Source organism: Porites lutea, chromosome 13, assembly GCF_958299795.1.
Source record: "Porites lutea chromosome 13, jaPorLute2.1, whole genome shotgun sequence".
In the NCBI taxonomy this organism is placed as follows: Eukaryota; Metazoa; Cnidaria; class Anthozoa; order Scleractinia; family Poritidae; genus Porites; species Porites lutea.
This window is the reverse complement of record NC_133213.1, coordinates 23,456,244-23,481,383: the sequence shown is the minus strand read 5'-3', so window position 1 is coordinate 23,481,383 and position 25,140 is coordinate 23,456,244. Positions and strand designations below refer to the sequence as shown.

General features: G+C 38.0%; 2 protein-coding genes and 1 long non-coding RNA gene across 3 annotated transcripts; 1 reads left to right on the top strand and 2 right to left on the bottom strand.

Annotated features, from left to right (window-relative positions):
- Positions 1 to 2,297: 2,297 nt before the first annotated feature.
- LOC140922593 (unconventional myosin-If-like) lies at positions 2,298 to 24,036 on the bottom strand. Its single transcript, XM_073372566.1, has 30 exons — positions 23,998 to 24,036; positions 22,324 to 22,449; positions 21,558 to 21,818; positions 20,953 to 21,041; positions 20,265 to 20,355; positions 19,843 to 19,932; positions 19,131 to 19,208; positions 18,815 to 18,899; positions 18,245 to 18,354; positions 17,312 to 17,444; positions 16,885 to 16,948; positions 16,600 to 16,666; positions 15,945 to 16,010; positions 15,621 to 15,701; positions 14,973 to 15,059; positions 14,024 to 14,107; positions 11,971 to 12,057; positions 11,428 to 11,520; positions 11,055 to 11,140; positions 10,406 to 10,496; positions 9,726 to 9,832; positions 8,456 to 8,554; positions 8,073 to 8,217; positions 7,430 to 7,541; positions 6,810 to 6,896; positions 6,444 to 6,532; positions 4,887 to 4,972; positions 4,502 to 4,648; positions 3,967 to 4,082; positions 2,298 to 3,537 (listed from the first exon to the last, which is right to left on the bottom strand). The coding sequence occupies exons 2-30, from the start codon at positions 22,429 to 22,431 to the stop codon at positions 2,333 to 2,335; spliced, it is 4,044 nt and encodes a 1,347-aa protein (XP_073228667.1). The 5' UTR covers positions 22,432 to 22,449; positions 23,998 to 24,036; the 3' UTR covers positions 2,298 to 2,332.
- On the bottom strand, positions 5,162 to 5,856 carry LOC140923100 (uncharacterized). The gene is made up of 3 exons (XR_012164126.1): positions 5,742 to 5,856; positions 5,290 to 5,345; positions 5,162 to 5,215 (listed from the first exon to the last, which is right to left on the bottom strand). It is a non-coding gene; the product is annotated as an uncharacterized lncRNA (long non-coding RNA).
- Positions 12,750 to 13,298, top strand: LOC140922611 (uncharacterized). Its single transcript, XM_073372594.1, has one exon. It carries the CDS (start codon positions 12,750 to 12,752, stop codon positions 13,296 to 13,298), a length of 549 nt encoding a protein of 182 aa, XP_073228695.1.
- Positions 24,037 to 25,140: the final 1,104 nt, after the last annotated feature.

The following is a 25,140-nucleotide window of genomic DNA, read 5'->3' as shown; positions in this document are numbered from 1 at the left end:
CTATTTTTTTCAATGAAAACTAAGAACAATCGTCGCTATATTCCAACAATATGTCTACTGTTATGCAATTGAATTTCGTTCAGTATGTAATGTAAGACTCCATAAGTTGTCCCGAATAAAAAAATTATTTCCATACCTTTATTTTCTTGACTATTTATGTTTTCCTCTTTTCCCCCTTGTTTTTCCTTGTTGCCCTGTTTTTGTCTGTTTCCCCTTTTGCCCACTGTTTTTCTTGTGTTTGTCCCTGTTTCCGGTGTTTTCCCCTTGTTTTCCACTGTTTTCACTGTTCTTATCTGTTTTCTCTTGTTATCCCATGTTTTTCCTGTTTTTCTCGCAGTCTGTTTTCCCTTGCTCCACTGTTTTTGATCTGTTTTCTACTGTTTCCCGGTGCTTTTTTTTCTGTTTTCTTTTGTTTTACCCTGTTTCTCTGGATTCTCCTTTCTTTTTCTGTTTTACTGTGTTTTTCCTCTGTTTTGGGGTTAGCCCCCCAAAACAGGGGAAAAACAGGGGAAAACAGAAAACAAGTAGAAAACAGCGGAAAACAGAGAAAAGTAGTGAAGAACTTTAAACAAGAGCAAACAAGGAAAATTTTGTTAAACACTTGTGAATAAAAATAAGCAAAAAAAGTTTAACACAACGTTTCCTTTGTTCTTTATTTTGTCACTGTAAACAGTATGTATTAACTTAGTTTTTAGTTTTATCTCTGTCACTTGATAATAATGTCATGGCGACATCGAAACGTTGTGTTAAACTCTTTTTTCGCTTATTTTTATTCTTAAGTGTTAAACAGAGGAAAACAAGTGGAAACATAAGTAAACAGGATGAAGCAGGAGAAAACACTTAAGCAATAGAAAACGTTTTCCGCGTTTGCATGGCCTGATATAAACACGAGAAGTGTTGGGAGAATTCGAGACAGTTACACATAACTGTCGAGAATTCTCCCAACCCCTCGAGTGTTTATGTCAGGCTATGGAAATACAGGAAAAATCTTTTCTATTGCTTTCATAAAATAACTTTCCCGAGAAAAAATGCAAAACTCTTTGTTTAGGGCAGTGATTAAAAGAGAAATTCTTACCTGTTTCATGCAAAGTCTTGTACACAAAGCTTGTACGCGTAATCAGTGCTTGTTTTGAAACAAAGATGCTTTCCAAAAATACGGGTTTTTCTCGTCTAACATGTCGGCTTAATTTAATCGAAAACAAAAAATTGACACAGCATGTTTCCGAAGATTTTCCAAGTTTCAGCCGACGAGGGAGTGGGTAAATAAAGTAAATGTGAAGAGCTTTCAACTCAAAATTTTTTTCAAATTTGTGCTTGCGTGATCAGCGCGCGAAAAGCAAAACATTTTGACGCCACAATCATGTTTGCATACTCTCATGCAAACACCCCTTTCGGCCAATCAGATCTTAGTTATTTTATAAAGGAAAACATTACAAACCGAGAAAACAGGAGAAAGCAGGAAAAAACATGGGAAAACATAGCAAAAAACAGGGGAAAACAGGTGAAAGATAGGAAAACAGGAGAGACCAGGGAAAACAGACAAAAACAGACAAAAATAGGGAAAAGACAGAAACGCAGGCTAGGCAACGCTCGCCATACCAAGAGAACATAAAATAAAAAGTCATCGGGATCAGCTTACTACATCAATCCCTCGAACCACGATCACAAGTCAGAAGAGTAGATTAAACAGTACTTCGGAGAAAACTGAACAGCCTCGAACCCTGAATTACTCTTAATTAAGTTAAGTGATTTTGGGTAGGGAACTTAATGATTCAACAGTGGAGGTCAAAATTGATGGAACCTTTCCAGTGATATTAGTAAAGGAGGCGACCTCTTCCCCTCCCCCCCCCCCAAAAAAAAAAAAATGTTAAAATGTGTAAAATGTGTTCTACATTTGTAGAAATAATCCCTTTCAAGTTTTTGAGCGCAACGTATACGTATGCGTAGCTAATCACAATAAAAAACAGACCAACAGAACTGCTCGTTCACTGCTTACACATGTTTCTAGTTTAGCATTTTTATTATCATAATTATAATTACACAATTACTCAGCAGTGAAATAATTAACAGGGAGAAAGAAAAAAAAACAGTTATCCTCAAATTTAGTCAAACTACCATTTGTCTATTCGTGCTCAAATTAGTGTTGATTAGTTTCCTCTACAAGAAAGAAACAACAAAATGTTCTTTTCGCTAAAATGCGGAAGTTGTAGTTGTTGTTGTTCTTTCTTAGAAAGATAAAAACGGATCATCATGATTACAGTTTCCAGGACGTTCGTTATTTCACGAAACAATGTTATATTGCCTCTCTGTTCTATCTTTATTTTTTTTTATTTTAGCCGAGAATGTTTGCCTTGCGTGCTTGCAGCATGGCGGCAAAAGAGTTGTCTGTACCAGAAGAAGGAGCAGCTGATGATTCAGGCGGCTGTGAGGATGGAGGAGGAGGAGGTGGAGGAGGGGGAGGTCCTTCAGACGCAGGGCTTGATGTAGGGACATGGGGAGGGGGCAATGAAGAAGAAGTTGCTGGGGCAGCGGAAGGCAGTGGTGGACATATTGTTGACTGGACAGGGGGAAGTGACGATGGACATTCTGTTGTTGGGGCAGTAGGAGGCGATGGTAACTCGGTGGCCTGGGATGGTTTAAAATTATTTTCAGCATCATAATAACGGGATTTTGCTTTAAAAATTGATTGCTTTGTGTTATTATCCTTACTCTTGCTGCTTGTTGTTTTGGACGTGCTTTTCATGACGCTCATTCGCTTTAAAAAGGACCATCCAGGCTTGTGATGAGAACTTGAAGAAGTTAAGTTATTTTGAACCGTTGATCCATGGGCATCAGCTTTGCCAGTGTGTGCACTTTGAAATCGTTGGAGTAAACTTGTATTGTTGCTTTCCTTGTAAGCTTTAATAGCATCGCTGGTGTTTGATTCTTTCCGTGGATGTTCAAGGTTCTGATTCAGGTCACTTGAGACAATACAGAATATACCAAACACTTTGGTGTTTACCTTGGCTTTCTTTTGTCTCAATTCAACAAACGTTTGGTCTTCATCCTTGCCCTGTATTGTGTCCGAGACACGCACATCTCTCCAGTTGGCTTTCTCTCCAGATTGAGTTGGAGTCCAACGGAGAAATCTCTCAAAGCCATCCCATGATACATCATCCAATGGCAAGCAAAGAGCTGCGTGATTTTGCAGAGGTTTGTCACGAGGGCTGAGTTCCACAACCCGACTGATGACAGTTTCGTGTTCACTGAGCGGCACAACTTCTGTCTTGTTTTTGCATAGCTGAATACAGACCTCCTTGGTATAGGAGGTTAGAGATCCCTCTGGAAGGTCTACAAACACTCCTTTACATTGAATACCACCACCAGACGGCCCAAATATGGCTTTGGCTACGGCAGTAAAGCTTCTTGGGTCTGGGACTTGGACGCTATAGGAGCGGCTTAATTTTCGCGCCACTTTGTCTACAAATAGTTCAATACTCACCCGCCTTTCCTCAGTTATACCTGGGACATGGATATCTTCTTCGGGCGGGTGATCCACTAAATAAAAAAGTTCCAAATTACATTTTTTCTTTTGTAAAATCCTAAGAATTTATAATGCCATGCAACCGCTCTGCCAGAAAGGTTTCATCTGGATAGTAAAATCACAAGATTTCGTCGTACAGAGTGACAAATTTAGGTATTTAGGTATTTTATTTATTTGCCACACGATTACGATAATTACAAAAAGATGCCAAAAAAAAAAATGTAGGAAGAGATGGCGAGGAGGCCTAAAAGAAACTATAGAGCTTAAATTGTCCCTCCACACTAATTCCAAGCGAATAGGTTTATTACTATGTGCTTTCAAAGCCTTTTCAATTTTTTCCCAAGTTCACATTTTAAACCCTGTCAAAAGATGACAGAGGAGGCTAATCAGATAACGACAGGCACAGTCCAGATTATTTCACGTTTACGTTGTTTCTAACTTACCTATAGATGCTGCAATAGTAAATGTCTTCTTTGAAGGTGAGGTTTTTAATCTAGAGGTCCCTTTTTCTAAAAAATGAATATGCCGGACACCTCCTCCTTTAATATGACAGTCCACGCTAAAAACAATGAATGAAATAAGATTTTCGGTCAGCTGTGTTAGCTTTAGAATCTCATCTCTTTAATGAATTTTAACTGATACCCTATCCTTTCCACTTCCTACAATTAACCTCTATGAAACTGCAAGATTTCCCCTCTTAAAAATCAAACTGAAATTTCTTGAAGGATTTTGTTTGTAGTTACTTTGAGTGACTTTATCAAATAACAGTTCAGTGGTTTATCTGAAATTTCTTAAAAAAATTGTTCGCCTTGTCTTTGACAATATCGTGGATGACCGCAGAAGGTTGGATAGTTTTTGAAAAATTCATGAATAAGTGAATCTTTGTCTTTTTCTCTGTTCAGGAGAAGCGCAGAGGCAAGGAAAGGTTGAAATCTTATTACGTACATAAATTTTTCTTTCCGAAAACGAAGACCTTACCTTTCTGCTACATTCAGATGTAGCTCACAGTCGTTTTCCAGCTTATATACTACAGCTAATCTGTTTAGAGCCTCGGGCAACATTGGACAATCAAATAGATTGTCATAGTCCTTCGCATGAAGCACAAAGAAGGAGTCATCGTGAGGACTGAAATATTGAAAATACAAGTAAATTAATTCATCGTCGCAGGCCTTGAAGGAGCATTTTGAAAGGTTTATCTTGCGCCTAGGTCGTCTGTAATTTTGTCGATGAATTCAAAAGATATATGCAATCGATTAAAATTTTCTAAATTCACTGTTATGATTAATTAGTTCATTGATTTACTGATTATCACTGTTCTTTCATGAATTACATTTATCATGTTAAGCACTGCGTTTTTCCTTACCTCACTGTGACAGAATTTATATCGGCCATGTGCAGCCTTCGCTTAACCTTGTAAGCCACATCTCCTAATTTATGAGTACTTTTCAGCTGTGAAAAGACAAACGAAAAACGAACTTATTATACGCCTTTGATTGCTTGTAAAAAATAAATATAATATTAATAATAATAATGACAACTGAGAAGGAGTAAAACAAAAGTTATCGATAATAACGATAATGGCAATGGTGATTGTAACAGTGATGTTAGTAAATACTCTCTGGGGTAAGTTCAACTTACTTCACCAATGACGTACAGCCACTTCCCCGTCAACACTAAAACCCGAAATTGCTCCTATGACAGAAAAAAAAAAGGTTAAACCAATGATTTTGTTTTTTTCCTCGACAAGACTCGACAAGTGTCAATACCTTTCCATCGCGAGAGTATTTCCTTACTTCAGCCGCAAACTCCACCCTTTTATCCGCTACGTGAAAAAGAAAGGCACTGTTATAAGCAACTCATGATAGTAGTGGAGGTTAACTAGGTAATTGAACTGGCATCGCCTATTATGTTCATTGTTTGTACTGGGGACGATACGACAAACTTTGATCGTTAATGAATGCTATAAGTAGATGAACGTTATCCCGATACCTGTTTGATTCTATCCACTCTTCTCTGGAAGGGCTTACCTCACTCAGCTCACCACGTAATTCATTTTTGTTTTTTGGACCTCTGCGCTCAAAGGATGGAATCTCTCCCTCCCAAAAGTTTCACTGCTCCCCCCCACTTTCATTAAATCTATAATGAAAGAATTGGAGTTTTGTTGTGCGTAATTTAATTATTTCATGTATAGTTTTAATAACATAAACGTAAGCCTTACGTATTACATTCTGTAAGGGCTTATTGTTCTGGAAGTCCATGTAATCTCCTTTGAAACCCATGTCCCACGAAGCTCGTCTTCTTTTTCTGTCCCCTAGGACATCGACACCTAAAAGATTTAATAAAAACACATTCAATTCGATAGGTTAGTGCTTTTCCTATATATTTACAGATGGCGTACGTATAGCGGAGCTCTCGCGAGAACAACAGCGGAGCACCATGCTAATAAAATTTGGTTATATATGCATCCCAGAAAGCTGTAGTTGTGACAAATCGCACGTAAGTACATCCACCCCTTATGTTGGCGGATGTGAGATGTCACACTTACTAGCAGCCTTGAGGCCGAGGTATAAACAATCAGTGTTAAACTTGATATTCAGGACATCCATGTTATAGTCAATTGACAGCTGCCAAAAAGGTGTATCCGCTAACCGGTGTCACATGGCTGTATAGCGGGCTCAGGTGTACAACTAATTGAGGTGACGTTTTTTTTAAGTTCTCCGTTGACCAGTTAATGGTTTTCAACAATGGGCTCCTGGTTTTCAATTGATCGCGGGCTCAGGTCCATTTTTGAAAGGAGGAATTTAGTTTTCTTCTTGGTTATGGCAAATGTTGAACTACTGGAGTAAGATTTTTCAGAAAATGTCCCACGAGAGCTTCGCTTTTGGCCTTAGCTAAATTTATATATTATGAATCTGCACACACTGGCCTTTAAATCATCACGCCATTCTGATTCAGCTGGGCACAAAAGATTCGATAGGCCAATGACCTTATCTCTAGTATCTTTAAGTGCTAAAATACAACATCGCAGTGTTTTCATGTCCATAACTACGAATAGATCATTAACCTCTTCAACTTTAATGAAAGTCTAAGAAGACAGAGTACGTCACACGGGTCACACTTATTACACACATATACTTTATTTATGCTCGAAATTTACAGAGTAGCTGTAGAGCTAATATCTTCGAGAGAAAATAAGTTAAAATAAAATAAAATATGCTATATTACAATTCCAGTATTATTTATAAGCTAAATACAGTTCATTATTATTATTATTATCATTACACACCTTGAAGGAGCTTTTTAATTGTTATGAGCTTATCAAGAGCACTTCGCTCTCTATATCGTCGATATGCTCTCTGGATCACAGCTACACCTTAAAAGTTAGAAAAAAAAATAAACAAAACGATAAACAAAACTGTCATTTATACGTCTTAGCAGTGTAACTCAAATTTCCTCTTTGGTTTAATTTTTACCTTCTATCGTATCAATTTTGTTATTTCTATACCCAAGAGCAACAGGAAGATGAAATTGAATGATGGATAATTAATTTTGAGCCAAAACATGAACTCTTGGAGGAGACGATCTTGTAGCAAAAGGTAGGCCAATAAACATGACCAAAGGATCGCGGGAGACTTTGCTGAGCTTGCGTTGCTCAGGGGATCATCCCCCACTCATCAATACGGCTCTTTCCTCTCTCCAAACAGCCCCTAGGGTAAAAACATTGGCTTTCCATTCTGAACATCCCAGGGTGATTTTTATCCCTCTCAGCGAAACGAAGAGCATTCTTGTCAACTTCAAACAAGAGTGCCCTCCTTTCCCGGCCTTCCCTCCCCCACCCCCAGGTGTTTATCTTAAAAAGCGTGATCTTGTGTGCAACTTAACCTCAGCAATAAAACATATACAGACCTTTCCGTATATTCTGAAATCTTTTCCGTAATCTGTACGTTCGGTAAGTTCCCTGAATTGTAATGCAATACTTTTCCAAAATCCTGTTTTTGACGTCTTCAAGCTCGTTTAGCTGTCAAAATTTAAGTACAGTAATAGCCAGTTAGAAAACAATAGAAAGTTAATTGAGCTTGACAGTTATATATATCGCATTCCATATGGCCTTAAAACGGAGAACAAACAAACACACCTAGACCTTCCTTGCAATAAATCCTCTAAAAACGGGGGGGAAGGGGGCGGTGGGGGGCATCTCAAAAGTTAGCTATAATTGCGTCTTAAATCCAGTCCCTGACTTGTCGATACTCTTAAATAATAGTGAGTAGCTTTCAGAAGCCTACTAGGTTCCCTATACATGTCGGAGAATCAAGATTTGCCAAAAAGTAACCACGAACCTCGATCCATAAGCAGTAGAGCGATAATGACCAAGCTTAAACTAGACTTTGGTTTCCTTATAAAAGCTGTGAATTTTTAGACGAATTTCTATTAATCTACATTACTCGGCACCTTCCTTTGCCATAAAATTGTAATATAGCGGTGTGGGTCCCTCGGAGAGACTGGTAATTCAAACTATCACGTTTTTTCTAAACATTAATGATTACATTACCGTGCTTGGTTCCTTAAGAAACAACTTTGTCTTTCCTGCCTGCCATTTTGAAGAATCAATTCCAGCATCATTCATTATAATGCGACATCCTTCAGCCGGGTCACCATCCCAGCCCTTGTGAACATGAGGAGAGATGATACCATACCTGCAAAATATACCATAAAAGAAAGAAAAAATATTTAAAGCTCGCTATAAGCCTTGAATATCTCAGCTACCCGAATAGTAATTAAGACGCAACACTAGTATGAATTACCTGACATGTAAATACGCAATTTCACTCGAGGGAGAATAGAATATTCTCTGTGCTACCGTTTTGACGCCAGGGTGGAGTTAACAGTTTTCTCGCGGAGTAGGGGGGCGGTATTTGACAAAGTACTACTAACCTATAAATGATTTGCTGGAACTGGCGACGAAATGCAAACCCAGCTCGTCTAACACGGATGTTCTCCTTCAAACCCAGGTAATTAATTTGATGCAACACTCTGCAAGAAGTTAGAAAAAACATAATAAATAGAGCCTTCAAAGTATGTTCAGTATGATCGTCCGGGTGAACGTAGTCCTGAAGGGGACCGTTGTTGTTGACAGTTTCGGACGTTTCGACAACCTGTGCGGTAGTCATCTTCAGAGTCGAAGTGAGTTGTATCACGACACTCACTCACGTGGCCAGCAGCAATGCAAATCTCTTGGAATTAAAGGAAAGTTTTTACATAAGAAAAGAATTTAATTCCCAACGGATTGGCTTGAATAACCAACATGGCCGCCTTTTAATTGTTTTGGGACAACAACATGGAGAAAGTGACGTCATGTGAAAGCAATCTAATCTTATTGAATTTAAAGTAACCACATAAAAAAGACTAGTGAAAATCTGCTCAAAACATAACAGCAAAACCTTAGTAGCTATGCACTCAATTATATTTACAGAATGCAACGTGGATACTTCTTCACGGCAAAAACCTTTATAAAATATTTTTTTTACTCCTTATTTTTCCACCGGCAAATGGATTATTTTTGTGATTATTCCAAGGTGTTAAATTATTTCTATCATCTATTTTCCTGATTCTCAGTCAGCATTAAGGTTAAAGAAGTTGAGGGGAGACAATTCTTGAGGACATTATGTTCCCTGAATTTTTTGTTCAACTAAAATGGAGTTTAAGCAAAGACGTTTTTGAGCGACGCACGTCAACCGTTAGTAGTCTTTTTTTTTTTGTTTTTTTCATTTTTGGACGGTGGTTTTCCTCAATTTTTGGACAAATCGTCTCTATAATAGTGAAGACACTTAGAAATAAAAAATTGGTAGCATCAAGGTAATTTAAAATGAAAACGAATACACTTCCGGTTGACGTGAGTCGCTCAAAAATTCTTTTGCGTAAGCTCTCTAACAGTAGAGAGGAGAAGTCGTTACGTCACGTTGCCATAGTAGCAAAATTTCTGGATCTCAACAAACCGTGGAGCTGCAAATATGGCGGAAAAACGGATGCTTTGAAAGGTATGACTTTCCTGTGCTTGACTGCACTCAAGAAAAAAACGGTATTCCATACTATTCTTCCATCTTTCGCCTAGGCAAATGCCCTTCTCTTTCAAGAAAGATTGTGGAGATCCAGAAATTTTGCTACCATGGTAACGTGACGTTACACATCTCCACTCCATATTTACCTCTGGTCGTCCCAGTCTAGTGGCTGCTTGGATTCACTTGGTTTGATGCAACGGACATAATGAGGAGTGCAGGTCATTATCTTGTCAATCAGGGCGGCGGCTTGGGACTAAATGACACAAATAGGTGTTGACATAGATTAACAAATAATGTGCTCAATAAGTAGTTCAAGGCCTGGCTCAACAATGTTAGCAAAAAAACTGTAAGAGAACTTGGAAACTATGGAAAGTATGGAGCGTCTTCACTCACGTGTGTAGAAATTAAACTGTGCAAATTATTGGGATAAAAGAAGGAGTTAAACATAAGAAAAAGATTTCTCTCACAGGACTGGCTTGGAACATCAACATGGCCGTCGACTTATTGTTTTGGGACAACAACTGGTACGGCGGACGATAAACGTCATGAGAAAGGCCAATCACGTAGTCAGTAATGATGCAAATTCATTGGGATAGAAGAAATGCCTTTGCATAAGAAAGGAGTTCCACTCCCACAGGATTAGTTTGGGACACGAACATGGCCGCCGTTTCGTTGTGTCAGGACACAAACATGACGGATGTGACGTCATGTGAAAAAGATCTATTGGTGAGAAAGAAGACACTATACTTCTACTTCTTAAGTACTAAGTACTAATGTATTAGAGACTTAAGTCTTGAACTATTGATAAGGAACTAACATGAAATACCTTAATTTTGGCTCCAGCGGTATTGGACTTGGCACGGCGCCCTGTACTCTCATTGCTCGGAGCAGCAGGAAAAAGACCACGAACGAAAGCGCTGGAATTAAAAACAAACAGACAGCAAAGAAACGGTTCCGTGTATTTAGAGTACTAGGATTAATTTTTGAACTGATATGTGAAGATGTAAGCGTCACATCAAGGGACTTCAGCATGGAGTAATAGGACACGTGACCTTGGGCGAAGAAGAAGAATTTTTTAGAGATAAACTTGTCGTGTTTTACATGTAATCTGCGTTATACCGTCGCTAATTGACTTGATCAAAAAAGATTAAACTGCAGCATGTAGTCGTCCATGGGAGAATGAGGTTTAAAAGTTCATGGTGAGAAAAATGGACACTGTTTTAGAGATAAACTTGTCGTGTTTTTACATGTAATCTGCGTTATACCGTCGCTAATTGACTTGATCAAAAAAGATTAAAATGCAGCATGTAGTCGTCCATGGAAGAATGAGGTTTAAAAGTTCATGGTGAGAAAAATGGACACTGCACTGGTACGTACTTAAAACGAGGTACGTAAGATCAACATTACGTGTTTCCATACTAGATAAATAAGTAAGCTTTGAGAAACATTCAGTGAATTAAAGCAAAAGGCCTTACTCTTCACTAGACTGCATCAAAGCAATCATATCATTTGATAGCACGTCTTTGTTCTTCTCGCAGAAGCCTTTTGCCTCGTAATCGACCTAAAGAAAGATTAACAAACTAGCATGAAGCGAACTTTGCAAATTAAATAATCATACATGAAGAAGTTTGTAAGGAATTGTTTGAAGCAGTGTATGTTTAATAATTATGTTGAGTCTTTTTTGGTTTATTCGTTTGCTTCCTAGTCTGCTACACAGCCGTTTTTAGTGTCGTCACGCAACGCTCCTCCCCACGAAGGCGAGGAGCGTTGTGTGACCACTCTAAAAAGGCTGTGTAGCAGACTATTTGCTTCCTAGTATGAGAAATTCACGAGTTACGCGTCACTTACATTTCCCGCGTAGTGTGTAATAGTAAAGTAGTTCGACTGAGCCCTAAAGTAGCGAGAGAAATCTTTATTGGAAGCCACAACCGCTCGGAGTTTCTGATAAAGTAAAAAGAATCAACACAATCAGAAAATATCCACAATGAAATGAGACAGCCATAAACAGGAGAAAAAGTATGGCGTGGATGCATGAATACCTCATTTGAAGATTCAAACGATCTTATAGTATTCACTGATCCAATTGAGTGCAGAGTATTAGACGGCAGTTGCAGGTTTGTTTGCTATTTCTGTTGTTTTTTGTACGGTTACAGACTCGATGTATGCATTTTAAACAGTAAGCATGACTGTTTTTTTTTATCAAGAATATATTAAGCGTTCAAAAACGACTCTTCTATCATCCTTTGAGGAACTGACAAAGATGGAACACTCCATAGAAATGGTTTGTTCTGCAGAGAGGTGACAGAGCTATTCAAACACTCGCATATTATATATAACAGCCTAAAATGATTTTTTCACAAGGAAGTTAATCTGTTAAAATTTATTATATACCTCCATCAGAGTTTTTTCTGAGCCTTCAGACACTGCGTGCATGGTGCTGCAGACATCATCAAGAGTGCACATAATACCAGGGGGACGCTAACAAAGAGATGAAAAAATATCAAAATAAATATGTAACCCACTGCTATTTAGAGTGAACGAGGTTTCATATTCCCAGCATAGAAACGTGTTAGCATACAAAAACGTTCGATTCCGTAAGAATAATAAAAATAATGATAATAATAATAATAATAATAATAATAATAATAATAATAATAATAATAATAATAATAATAATAAATTGGACAAAGAGTGAGCTTGCTGAATTGGATCGTAAGACCAGGAAACTATTAACCATCCATGACGCTCTTCATCCCAGGTCCAATGTAAGCCGCTTGTACCTACCAAGAAGAGAAGGAGGGCGTGGACTAATTAGTGTTGAGGATGCCATTAATATTGAAGAAAGAAATATCAATGTCTACGTTTGCCAGAGCCAGGAACGGTTGTTGAAAGCTGCATGGAAGAGGAAGAATGTCAATGAAATTGAAACGCCAAAGGAATATAAGGAAAAGATGGAAAGGAAAAGAACTGAGGACTGGTGTGGAAAGCAGCTGCATGGGCAGTTCAAGAGAGAGACAGATGACCTATCTGGTGTGTCTTGGGAGTGGATAAGAACTGGTGAACTGAAGAAGGAGACAGAAGGGCTTATTTTTGCTGCGCAAGATCAGGCAGTAAGAACAAACGCCGTAAAAGCCAGAATCGAAAACCAAAATGTATCATCCAAATGCAGAATGTGTGGTAGCCACGATGAAACTGTGCAACATATTTTGTGTAGTTGCCCCAAGCTTGCGCAGACAGAATATAAAAAGAGGCATGGTGTTGTTGGGCGGGTCATTCATTGGGAGGTGTGCAAGGAATATGGAGTTGAGTGCAGTGACAAATGGTATGAGCATTCCCCCAAAAGCGTAGAAGAGAATGAGGAGGTTAAACTGTTGTGGGACTTTACCATCCAAACAGACCGTGAAATCCATCACAGGAGGCCAGACATTGTAATTCAGAAAAAGAAGGCAAAGGAAACAATCACTGTGGACATAGCTGTTCCCGGAGATAGTAATATTCTGCAGAAAGAAACTGAAAAGTGTGAAAAGTACCAAGACCTGGCAAGAGAGATTCAAAGGATCTGGAAATCAAGGACAAAAGTGGTGCCAGTGGTTGTAGGTGCATTGGGTTCAGTGTCAAAGAAGCTGGCAGGCCACTTGGAGCCACTAGGTACAAGAACGATGCAAAAGTCGGCACTCCTCGGATCGGCACATATCCTCAGAAAGGTGCTGGAAGTCTAAGGTCTCGGGATGAGACTTGACTGGGTATTTCTCCCCAAGGAAAATCTCTGTGCTAAATTTTACATAATAATAATAATAATAATAATAATAATAATAATAATAATAATAATAACTTCATTTCAGTGTCAATGTATTTAGCTTAACAGTTAGCTAATTGGGACCACTTTCTTAATCACTGGCACTAATCTATTTCATTACTTTTAAATTAATAATCTTACCTAAAACCTAAAACTATATTTTATCAAGTGAAAGAGTAAGGCGTTTTGTCATGTGCTTTATACTGTGAATCTAGTGCCAAAACGTCTCGGAAGACCGAGTGATTACAGTTTAAAGCACGTCACAAAACGTTTAACTCAATCACTTGATAAGATAAGGTTAAAAAAAACGAAACTCTTTATGTCACGTTAACAGTTCCGTCAATCATTATAATCAAAAATTGTTCGTTTAACTCATCGTAGGGCGTAAATAGAAACTTTCTTTGTGTCCAAGTTATAAACATATAGAGGACCAAGGAATGTTTCATAAAGAACATAAATAAGCTACGTTAGAAAGAATTTTTGTTGCTATTATCATCATCATCATCATAATAATTATTATTATTATTACTATTATTATTGTTATTTCAAATGGTTTGTCTTAAACTTCCTCTTCATCGTCGGAGAGGAGACCTTGGTCCCAATGAGAAACCCAAGTTTGAATCTGTTATGCTGAAAAAATACTGATACCTTACTCTCAATAAGCTCGCAAACCGTCTTGTTGTTAAAATATTTGACTTCTTGCCACGTGATTCCTTCCTGTACATACTCTTCCTACGAGATATTTCAATGGAAGTGGGTCACTTTAAAAAAGGGGCGTGTTTCTTGGTGTTGCTGAAATCATTATTGATTAGCCATTGAACATTTTTAATTAGGCAATGTTTGTGGTGTGGGCATTGTTAGGTGTTCTTTCAATGTTTTATATTACGTGATTCGGCAGGGACACGCAACGTCAATTTTCGGAAAATATTTGTTCGGAAGACTATTTGAGATCTAGAATTTTCGGAACACTTGTTGTAAAATTTCTGGCTTGCCTGCCTCTCCTAGGATTTTCGAACATCTAAAAATGGTATAATTTCCCATTTTTAACGGGTTTTACCCTAAAAAGGTCACCTAGAATTTTCGGGAGCCCTTTTTCTGGCTGAAATTTCCGAAAAGATAAGTTTTGATCCCTATAATTTTCGGATCACTAGACTTTCAGCTAGGAAATCCAAACAGATGAAAAACTTTTAGAGGATAAAAATATGCCTATATCTACCGTTTAAAGTACTAAAATACGTTCAACAATGCTATGTTTAATTGGTTTTGAACTATATTCTCGTTGGGTGCCCCTGATTCGGTGATTGCACTAATCTTCAACTAGAGGAAACTACAAAAGTATAACACACAATGATCTTGCCGTAACAAACTGATATGTCCTGTCATATCTGCTGTTTTATTGTTTCTCGATTTCACTGGTTAATTTACCAGACACAGACTCTTCTTCACGATAATCAAAATTTGTTTTGCTGGTTTAATACTTTTTTGTTACTAATTAGCTTGATTTAATCGAATTTGATAAACTCCTTTTCAGTATTGTAGTCTATAATCCTCCTTTCTAGACTTAAAACCCATAAAGAGTTCTTTATTGTTAACGCACCTGTTCCATTTTCAATGTGAGTTCAATAAAAATTTGCTGCAACTTTTCATTGACAAAGTTAATGGCAAATTGTTCAAACTGATTATGCTGAAACAAAGAGAACGTGAATTAAAAGTGTTAGCGCGCATGCGTCAGACACTCTAACACGAATTTTAGTCTTCTCAGAATTCTGAAGGATTCTGGTGGAAGAAGTAAAATGACGTCATCTTGCTAAAGGCCTCCTCTCTATTTAAGATGCTTTACTACTGAGCTAGAGAAGACTTATAGCAGCTTAACACAGTACACTTAGCTCAAGAAATGGACGTAATTATTGTTTTGGAACTAGAATGCCGATAGGTGGGTAGGATGTTCAAAATTTATCGATGTGACAACAAATTTTAAGCTCAGGAACGAACCTGTGACCTACCTGACATATTGCTGGGTGCGCTAATAACCACTGGAAAAGACTAAACCACATGTGATACCAAGTGGTACACGAAATTTTATCTGCGCCTTGCGTCCATTTATCAGGGGTGGAGGAGGCCAAAGGAGGTAACACTTAAGGTTTTTTTAGTTTTTGTTCTAATCAAGACTGTTCACTTAACGTTTTACAATGTATATCGTATGTTGTTATTAAGAAATTAAAATAAGTTTTCCATCTTAGCTCACCTCAAAAATCTCAAAGCCATAGATATCAAGAACTCCTATAGACATTTCTTCTTTATCTTTCTGCATAGCCTCATTGATGCCCTGTAGAATAAACATTTGCGTTGTTGACAAGGATAATTTACTGTCTCACTGAAATAAGCAGAAATCAAGATGAGGAAAAGACAAAGCAAGAGGAAAATATTAGGAAAATATCACTTATGATTCCGAAGTATTTGTATCTATTACTCAATAAATTAAGCAAAGAAAAAGGGGAAGTTTGACTAAGTGAATTTCTTAAACGGTTGAAGAAGAAAAACTGTTACAGTGATTGCAGTCATACCCTACCTGTACAAGATAATCAAACACCTGTGAGTATAGAGCCTTTGCCAACGCATCACGGGCCTGAAGAGCCTTTTAAAAAAGAAATAAAGCCGTGTATTAGATGAGATATGGATTAATTTTGTAACGTTGCTGTTACGGCTGGGGAACAAAAAATTAATGGTAGAAAAATAAGCTAAAATCGGTGACTTTTGTTGGATCGGAGGCGGAAAGGGAGGAGAAGGATCAGGATTGGTTACTTCTCGAAATATAGCCCATCTGACGGCTGTCTCGACAATGCTGTTGCCGTTTGTACGCCTGTCGTTTTACATATCATCCTATTTTTCTTTACATTTTGTTACTCCATGATTGATAATCAAACAGAAAGATAGTCCGTTTTTATGAAAAGTTCTAGGGTGCTGTCCATTGAACAAAAATTCTGGTCGGAAATTTGGGACTTTTCACGTGCCCAATGCAACGACCAGACCCGACCCAAGCCACCGCACGTTTGGTTATTGTTCTTGTAAGTAGGATACAAAAGAGCGTTACTTGGGGCAACAATTTTGTCGCTGGTCAAATATTCCTGTCTGACCGAACTGAAATGGTCCGTTCCATTTGACTTCTAACAAAAATTTCCAAAATTTTGGGCTGAATGGAAAGCGCCCCCAGTAAATCTACGAACCTGGTCAGCGTTGTTAGTTTTCTTTGTTACTTCTACTTTGCCTCCCCAGCGAGCTTCCATTATCGAGCTTAAAAAAAGAAAATCACTGTATCTCTCATTTGATCGTTATCATAAATACATATAAGGGATCCATTAAAAGGTAGTCTGAAATTTTGCAGGAGCATGTCTTTGCTAAGTACCCATTCCAGTTATAAGCATTTGTGTACTTGAATTCTCGATTGTGCCAACAAATGGCCTTTCTTGAGTAACTCGCTTAGTAAAACGAAGAGCTTGAGCAATGATTACCTGATTAATTTCTCCTTGAGAAGGTCTTTATCCACACTAAGAAGCCTCGCTGGAACAGTTAGCACTGAAAGTGTACAGTATTGTTAATTGGTGACATCAAGTAGCCTGGGAAAACAGCCGGACATTCCGCGACGCCACCAGTGGTTTTCGCCTCGAAATGACGCCTGGGAAACTGATGACCATACTTTTGACTTGTCACTACCCTGTACTTCTGATTATTTGTGTCGCGAGAGAAATTTGCTTCAACTATCTAAGGCACTACCCAGACTTAGATAGTGATATGTCATTTGTGTGGAATTATTTCGCGCGTTTCTTAGACGACATTTCGCGGGGAAATTTTTGATGGTCACGCAAAATGTTTGCTTTTTTCTGAGGCTAGACATCAAGCTAAGACTTCTGTAACTTTTAGGTAACGATTTGTACTTACTGTTGTCGGTGACAGGTACAGCCACGTTGTTCTCCTCTTTAAAATTTATGTTACCAAGATGTAGAATGGCAGAAACCAACTTTAGTATCGTTGTCTGGGTGGTGGAGTTAAACCCAACCACGCTCATCGCTTGCTGTAAGTAGATAGTAAGTAGTATAAAAGGGGCCGAATTCACCTTTTTGGTGGAATAATCGCATTGACATGCAGAGGAATACATTTACACCGATGACGTCACACGCTGGAATCTCATTATTATGGGCTGGAATCTCATTAAGATAAGGTCATGTGCTATTTTTAGGTGGTTTAACCGGTTTAACAGGTTTTAGATGGATGAGGTTATAGCCTTTTATCTTTAACTCGTTATTTAATTGCTGTGGTATCTCATCAAATGAGCCGCTTGGGCTTGCCCAGTATCTTCTAAACCCTGATTGGTTAATGTAGAATCTAGTATGTTTTCAAAATAAAAGCGCGCAAAGTTCGAGCGCAAAAAAAGGTTAATTCGGTCCCTACTATACTACTATTAATAGTAGGTATTTTTAAGGTACGTGTCAACCTCGTGTTTATGTTATTTATCTCAAGACACCCGGTGAGTTGGCAAGCTTACAGAACGACGGAGAGGGTAACTGAAAGGGGTGCGGACAGGGTGGTACTAGATATGTTGCAACTTACATCCATTAAGCACCATATTTATTTCGCAAGGAAGGTTAAAAGTAGGCTCGATATCTTCCGCTGCTCGAGAAAATGAACCTACACTCATCCTCTCGTCTCTTTCCGGGAAGGATAAAAGACCTGTCCCGGTGGACTAACCCAGTTGAGTGGTTTCGAATGTAAACAGTGTATTTGCCTCAACGAAATCGTATTGTATTGATTTATTTGCAAAAGCGTTTTATATCAAAGTAATATTTTAAATATGCGAATAACAATAATTTTTACCCTTAAACAATTGTAGTCCTCAGCATCGTTTGTGCCATCCACTGTGTAGACACCAGTTTGATTTAGATAGAAATAAAATTCAGGTCTGGCAAATTCAAACCCAAAATCGTCTGACATCAAAGAAAAATAAGAAAAAAATGCACTTTATTTGAATGCCAATGTATTAAGCACTAAATATATAATTAAGGGACGCGATTTTTATGTATCCTTGTGCACGCGAAGGCAAATGTGGCACTTCATTTCTCAGTTTTTTTAAGACCCTGAATACTGGTCCGGCCTGAGGAACAGAACCCACGAACTCTTGCTCTACAGCGCTCTACCGACTGACCTTATCCTGTCGGGCTAATGCCCTCAAGGGAGAACTTATAAAATATATGAAAAAAAATTAGACGACAAAGCTCACCATAAGAGTTTTTTCTTTTACATGGAAATTGTCCCGATTGATCTTGAAAATTTGAATTTATCCTCCGAGTTTATTTTCTTCTACTTTAAACTAAAGCAGTCCAAAATGTATAAAGTAATGGGTAAAAGACATTGAAGGTATGGTACATTGATAGTATGTTTACTTACTGTGTTGTTCTTTGGGGCAGCCAGAAAGCAGCTGATAAAACACGTGGTAATTACGTTCATTCTTATTCAGGTGCACCACACGAGACTAGAAAAAACGTAAAAATCAAAGACCAGTTAATGAAGTTTTTGTCATTTACGATCTGATTAATAAATAATCATATAAGTAAAACTGGGAAGTGAATGAGCACATTTGACGTCGATTTGAAAGAGTAGGACTGTAAATTTACCTCCCAAGAACATTCTACGCCCAAGGAGGAATTACATCGATGAATATTAACCTTCTCACGTAAAACTGTCTTTAGTTTGTCTAGCTTACCTTTTCAAGGAGAAAATTAGAAATTTTCCCTCCATCGGGGTGGCCAGAAAAGTTAAACTGAATCTCCATAAATTTTCCCTTTCGGTAAAAGAGATTAAAGGCAAGTAAGTAGATAATACAGATAACTTGCACATTTTCGGGCTCATTTTACGTATCTGGGTAACTGACTACCCACCCCTCCCCTAAACCAACATTAACACTTAGTTCTCACTTAGGGCAAAATGTTGATTTAGGGGATGGGTGGGTGATCAGTTACCCAGAAACGCATAGTGATCCCATTTATGTTTACATTAGGATTCCCAGTAGATTCCAATTTATTGAACATTAAACCTCAATTTGACAAATTTTTGATTTTTGTAGAAATGGTTCCTTGCTTTTGTCCGATACAGCTTGTTTCAGTCTTTTGTTTCAATCAACAGGTAACCTATAATGTGTTCTGGAAGTTATCGAAGACACATTGCCGATGTGTGTGTCTTGTCGCAAGGCGTGCTCGCCCCTCGAGGTGGCTTTTTAGAACCCCTGCCAAAATTGGAAACAAGCCGTACGCACTGATTAACACATGGTGAGCGCCAAATTGGCATGTGCTATACCGTCCCCAAAGTAGCGTACTTAAAACATTCGTTGCAAGGTAAAACTAAAGAAAACGACTTTGTTGGTTTCAACAACTGATTAAAATCAGCTCTAGAGGGAAAAGCAGTCGATCGTTACTTACAAATCTGCTGGAATTGTTGTTTCTCATAGTCTTGGCGTTACCAAAGGCTTCCAATAATGGATTAGACTGAATAATGATATCCTTGATATGCTGGAATAACATTAAACAACATGATTTAACAAGCAGCAAGCGTGTATAGTAAAGGGTGGACTTTAGAAACATTAGTTAAACTATAAAAAAAAGAGTAAACAACTTTCTGTCTAGAGAGTTTGTCAGTAGTTCCTATTAGTTTAACGGAACTTGGCTCTAAAAATCCCATTCTGCGAAGTTTCCAAAAAAAATTGACGAAGGAGAGAATACAGAAGGGCTAAAAGAATATTCCTGATCCCATACAATTTAACTGAATTGCATAACGTTGTCTAAGAATTGACATAAACTGTTTTTTGTGGTATTTACCACAGTATTCAACTAATTTCTCTTACCTCGACTTTTTCCGACCCCTTTCCTGATGCTTTAGCTATAAAGTTCATAATATGCTTGGCAGAAACCGTCTTACCGGCCCCACTCTCCCCGCTAAAGACGATAGAAAAAACAACAACTGTACAACAACAAAACAAAACGAAACGAAACAATAAACAAATAAAAATAGATTGAAAGTGGGATATCATTGTAAGATAAAAATTCTCCAATTAATCAAGTTGAGAAGTACGTCCAGTGCAGGTCTTTTAAAATACCCTGCGTTAAAAGAGAAGCTGTCATGACATCTTTGAACTAAGGGCCTTTTTACATGGAGGTGGGGGACCCCAGGTAGGTGAGGTAACCCGCTTAGATGGGTTAACCCGCCTGTCCACACAATTCCCCATATTAATTTGATCGCGTTTAAATGATAGGTGGGTGACCATATGAGAGATTATATAGACAGACGGGTTTCCCCACCTAAGCTGGTTACCTCACCCGACCTGGGGTCCCCCACCTCCATGTAAACAGACCCTAAATGGTCCAAAAATTTAATTTAAATTGAATTTTTAAATTGCAAGCTACTCGTTTCCAATCGCTTTTTGGGTTCCTTTTTAAATCAGGTCTGTGATCCAACACCTGCTATGCGTCGTTCGAGTTTCTCTCTTGTAATTGAATACTACTTAGACCATAATTAATCTATTTGGTACTAACCTGATGATAACGCATTGGTTTTCATGTTCCATCATCATATTATGGTACATAGTGTTAGTTAGCGCGTACAGGTGAGGAGGCTTTGGACCCTACATATCAATCAGTTTTTTAGAAACATAAAAGAATAATTGGTCACTTTCACAATGTCCAAGTCGCTGAGAACTCTTTCTGTCTCAGTTTCTCGGTTTCAGTTGCTTGTAAACAGCTCCCTTAAACTTTTGTCGAGGCTTTTACTCAATTAATTCGAAAGGAGAGCAGCCCTTGAATAAGAATTCAATTTTCCCCTGCTGCTTTCCCACCATATTTTACCTTTTTTGATCTTAATTTTGCACGGATGGCAAACAGGCATTAAACTTAAACTTAAATTATATTGCAACACTTTTATTCAAAGCCGCCCATCATGTTGGACAAAAGAAAAAAAATAAGTTTACTGTGACGTCCTTTTCGTGTGTACTCTAATAGATCATGGGCAATGACCAATCACAGCGCGTAATATTCACCACATGAAACGTACGAAATATGCTAAATCTATATTGTCTAATATTGTGCAAACTATATATGAAAAAGACCCATGGCTGACAGAGAGTGGATTTTAACGTATTCACCTTGCAATTCTTGAACATGGTCTGTCCGCTTTGACCCATGGTATCACTAGAAACATGAAGGCTTCTTCTTCTGTTCTCCAGTATATCTTGAGGCAACTGTGCTGTTGCACAGCGGGTAGCACGGTCATCATGATCTGGGACATCTATCTCGTCTCCTTGATCTGTCTCCCCACCACCACGGTAGAAATCTACCGCATCCGGGCCATAGATATGAAGTACTTTAAAAGGATTCACTGCTATTAACACGCGGCCTATGTAAGTCTGTCAAAAGAGCACATCCAATTGACTGTCCGTATTAATAGGGCTGTTTACATAGAGGGGGAAGATCGCAGCCCTAGGCGAAACAACTTTGTGTTGGGTTTACATGTAGAACTTTTGTTCCGAGTGGTTAACAGTGAGAGAGAATTAAAGATTAATGATTACTCACTTAACGATCTGCCCTCCATGTGAATGTGGTTTGTCCTTAGTGCTAGGATCTTCCTAGCGAAAGCAGTTTACATGGTGCAAAGATCTTCCTTGTACTTGGATCTTTCTACCTCTCAGCTAGAAAGATCTTAGCGCTAGGGACAAGTACAACTTTTTGCATGTATATTGAATACAGAAAACATGTGACGCTAGGATGATCCGCCTTCTAGGATATTCCTGGTGCTAGGATCTTTCTTCCATTATGTAAACAGCTCCTGATAATGACTGGATAATGGTTTAATCACAGTCATTGACGTTGAATCACGACTTGCTAGGCGTTAAATAAGGTCACGGCACTTACATAAATTGTTTCTTTCTTGAGTCGAACATACAAGTTGGCAGCAATGGCTTTTTCTGAAATTTCCGCCAGCTCAACCATGTCGTCCACTCCTTCTTGATCTGCTTCCATTTTCACAACTCGCGGAAGCTGTACGCAAAGGAAACGAAAATTTTTTCATTATAACTAGTAATAACCAAAGGTTACGGTCGGAGTGCGGGCGAGAACGATCGGAGATCCAAACGCAGTCAAACGCTTTGGCTCAACGCTGTGCTTTCACGTAAGTTTCACTTGACAGATGGTCAAAACACGTGTGATCAGATTACGCGGCCATAAGGTCGCAACGCACGTGATCAAATTGCGTTTTGTGCAGTTCCATTGATTCTTAGAGGAGTTCCAAACGAATGCTGGCTACATGCATGCGAGGCATGCGTAATAACAACCTGGAGATTAGGATTGCGGGCTTCTCTTGTCGCCCGCAATTATCATCATCATCATTATAATAATAATAATAATAATAATAATAATAATAATAATAATCATTATTATTACTATTATTATATGATTATCATTATTGATATATATTATTTTTATAATTACTTAGATTTCGAAAATATAAACACAACATTCGGCAGTGAGCGTTTTTCATTCTTCCCTTGGGATATTTTTCTTTTTTATTTAAAGCATAACCATTAAATTCTTCAGAAAGGGGATTAAATTTATTGAAAAAAGGATAAACCTCCCTTGATTTATTGGAGGAGATTCATCTTTTTTATAATCTCATTATTTTATTTTTGTCGTTTTTTTCTTTTTTCTTTCCCACACACCTTTGCATGAAACACAACCTGAGCACGCGCGATCGAAGTTTAGAATGATCTAGATAGTCTTTGTTGCGTCATATCCACTTTTCCCTATTTCTATTCGTTTTGTCTTTGTTTATTTACTTGTTTTTTAAAGGGAAATAAAATATTAAAAACAATCTTTATGCTTTCAAAGTGAGAATAAAATAGGCTTCAAATGCTGACAAAAATATGGCCAGCTAGCTTTTTTTGCTTCTTGTGTAATGAAGAGGAGACTAACTGCAGGTTCGATGGATACCGCTTAATTTTTGACTGGAACATTAGCAGTCCTTTTGAAATCTAATGTTAACTTTCTTAACCATTTTCTCTTTTAACAATTAAAATTTAAAGATGCCTCTGGTAATGTGTGTTGTTGGTAAACCATCTCAAGATAAGTTGACAAATATTTAAGGGTTAAATTTTGACCGGGCCAATGAAATTTTGTTCTTAGTTTTGGAAACAGATTCAGAATCAAGAAATCAAAAGTTTTCGTCTACTACATAATAAGATAAGTTGACAAATATTTAAGGGTTAAATTTTGACCGGGCCAATGAAATTTTGCTGTAATTTTTGGAAACAGATTCAGAATCAAGAAATCAAAAGTTTTCGTCTACTACATAATAAGGAAAAGGAGTTAAAGGCTAAGAAAGCAAAAACTGAAGAGACTCACGGTGTTTTTTCTGATGTCAAAAGACTCGCTCGATTGAGTTGACTTCAAAAAGTACTCTATCGCTACTTTATCTTGCTAATAAGTGGTAGTAGTAATGCATTAATTTATTCTATAGGCGAAGAGCAGAACTAGTTATATAAGAAAACACCCTGCACGATATACTAGCAGCTAGTATTAAGATTTTCTTACCGAGCTTGAATAGAGTACTCCTTCCTCTAGACTGGCATTCTAATTTTCCTCGAATCGATTTGCTTTTAATGACGCGATTTGATAATGACGTCTCTTTTACGTCGGCACCGCTAAACAACTAGGTCTTTTTGCCCCTTACTTTAATTTTCTTCCTTCTAAATAATAAGCTCAAGAATTCTAGATTGCTTGTTGAAATGTATTTGATCCAGGTTAAAAATCATATAAAAGTAAGCTTACACGAAGCAGTCAACTGTGAATAAACGGAAACTAGTGCATTTAAATAAGTCGGAGACAAGTAGGTCGACACCGACCCTTAGGAATATTTCGTGGCTACTCGAAGGAGCAATGAATTAGATAATTATTAGTATAATTGCGCAGACATCATTCTCTTTGATAAGAACATCTTTTTCCTCTAATATAGCTTGTTCCAGGCTCCAAGACAAGAAGTGTGAACAAACTGTGAAACTGATGCGGAAAACGCGAGGGGGCTGGGGTGAGAGAAAGCTGTTGCTTCGTGACGTCCCAGCTATCCGAGAGCCTCTAACTCTATGAATTAAAACACCGAGTGTCATTCATTTATCTATCTACTTAATTACAATACTTAGTCATTTATTCCTAGTGGAGGGAATTCTATACATACGTCGAACATGGATCGCGTGTGGATCTCTTAAAGTGCTTTGGTGATCAAAAATGCTAGAATAGGCCATTTGTACCATGATATCTTCTTACTACTAAGACCTGAATTCATTTCGTTTTTACTTCCATATATAAATTTTTTTATCCCAGTGAGGCTTAAAGCAAGCAAAACCCTGATGAAGGATTTTGGTAGTAGAAGTAAAATGATGCCATTGTACAAATGGCCCAATTTGAGGGAGGGGGAGGGGGAGCGAGGAAGGAGGGTAGGGCCGGCGACCTTAACTGAGGAGAGAGCGCTTATTTTAAGCCTGGCAAGTATTTCATTCAACAGAATTTCGACCTCAATAAGACACATAAGGGATTGCTTGTGTCTCTCATAATATGATACGTTATTTATCACTTTATATTTCGCAGCAAACATTGGAACTATTGACAGTTTTTCCATTGTTTTAGGTTTCAAATATTTCTCCTATCAGATGACTCCAAAATTCAAAATGGCCACTGTGT

Excerpts from the sequence above, each read along its gene's own strand:
- LOC140922593 (XM_073372566.1), bottom strand. The coding sequence starts at position 22,431 with ATGGAAGCAGATCAAGAAGGAGTGGACGACATGGTTGAGCTGGCGGAA. Across the intron at positions 21,819-22,323 it reads TCAAGAAAGAAACAATTTAT|ACTTACATAGGCCGCGTGTT; the intron begins GTAAGTGCCGTG and ends CTCTTTTGACAG. Across the intron at positions 16,949-17,311 it reads TGTACCTGTCACCGACAACA|TGCTAACTGTTCCAGCGAGG; the intron begins GTAAGTACAAAT and ends GTACACTTTCAG.
- LOC140922611 (XM_073372594.1), top strand. The coding sequence starts at position 12,750 with ATGTGTGGTAGCCACGATGAAACTGTGCAACATATTTTGTGTAGTTGC.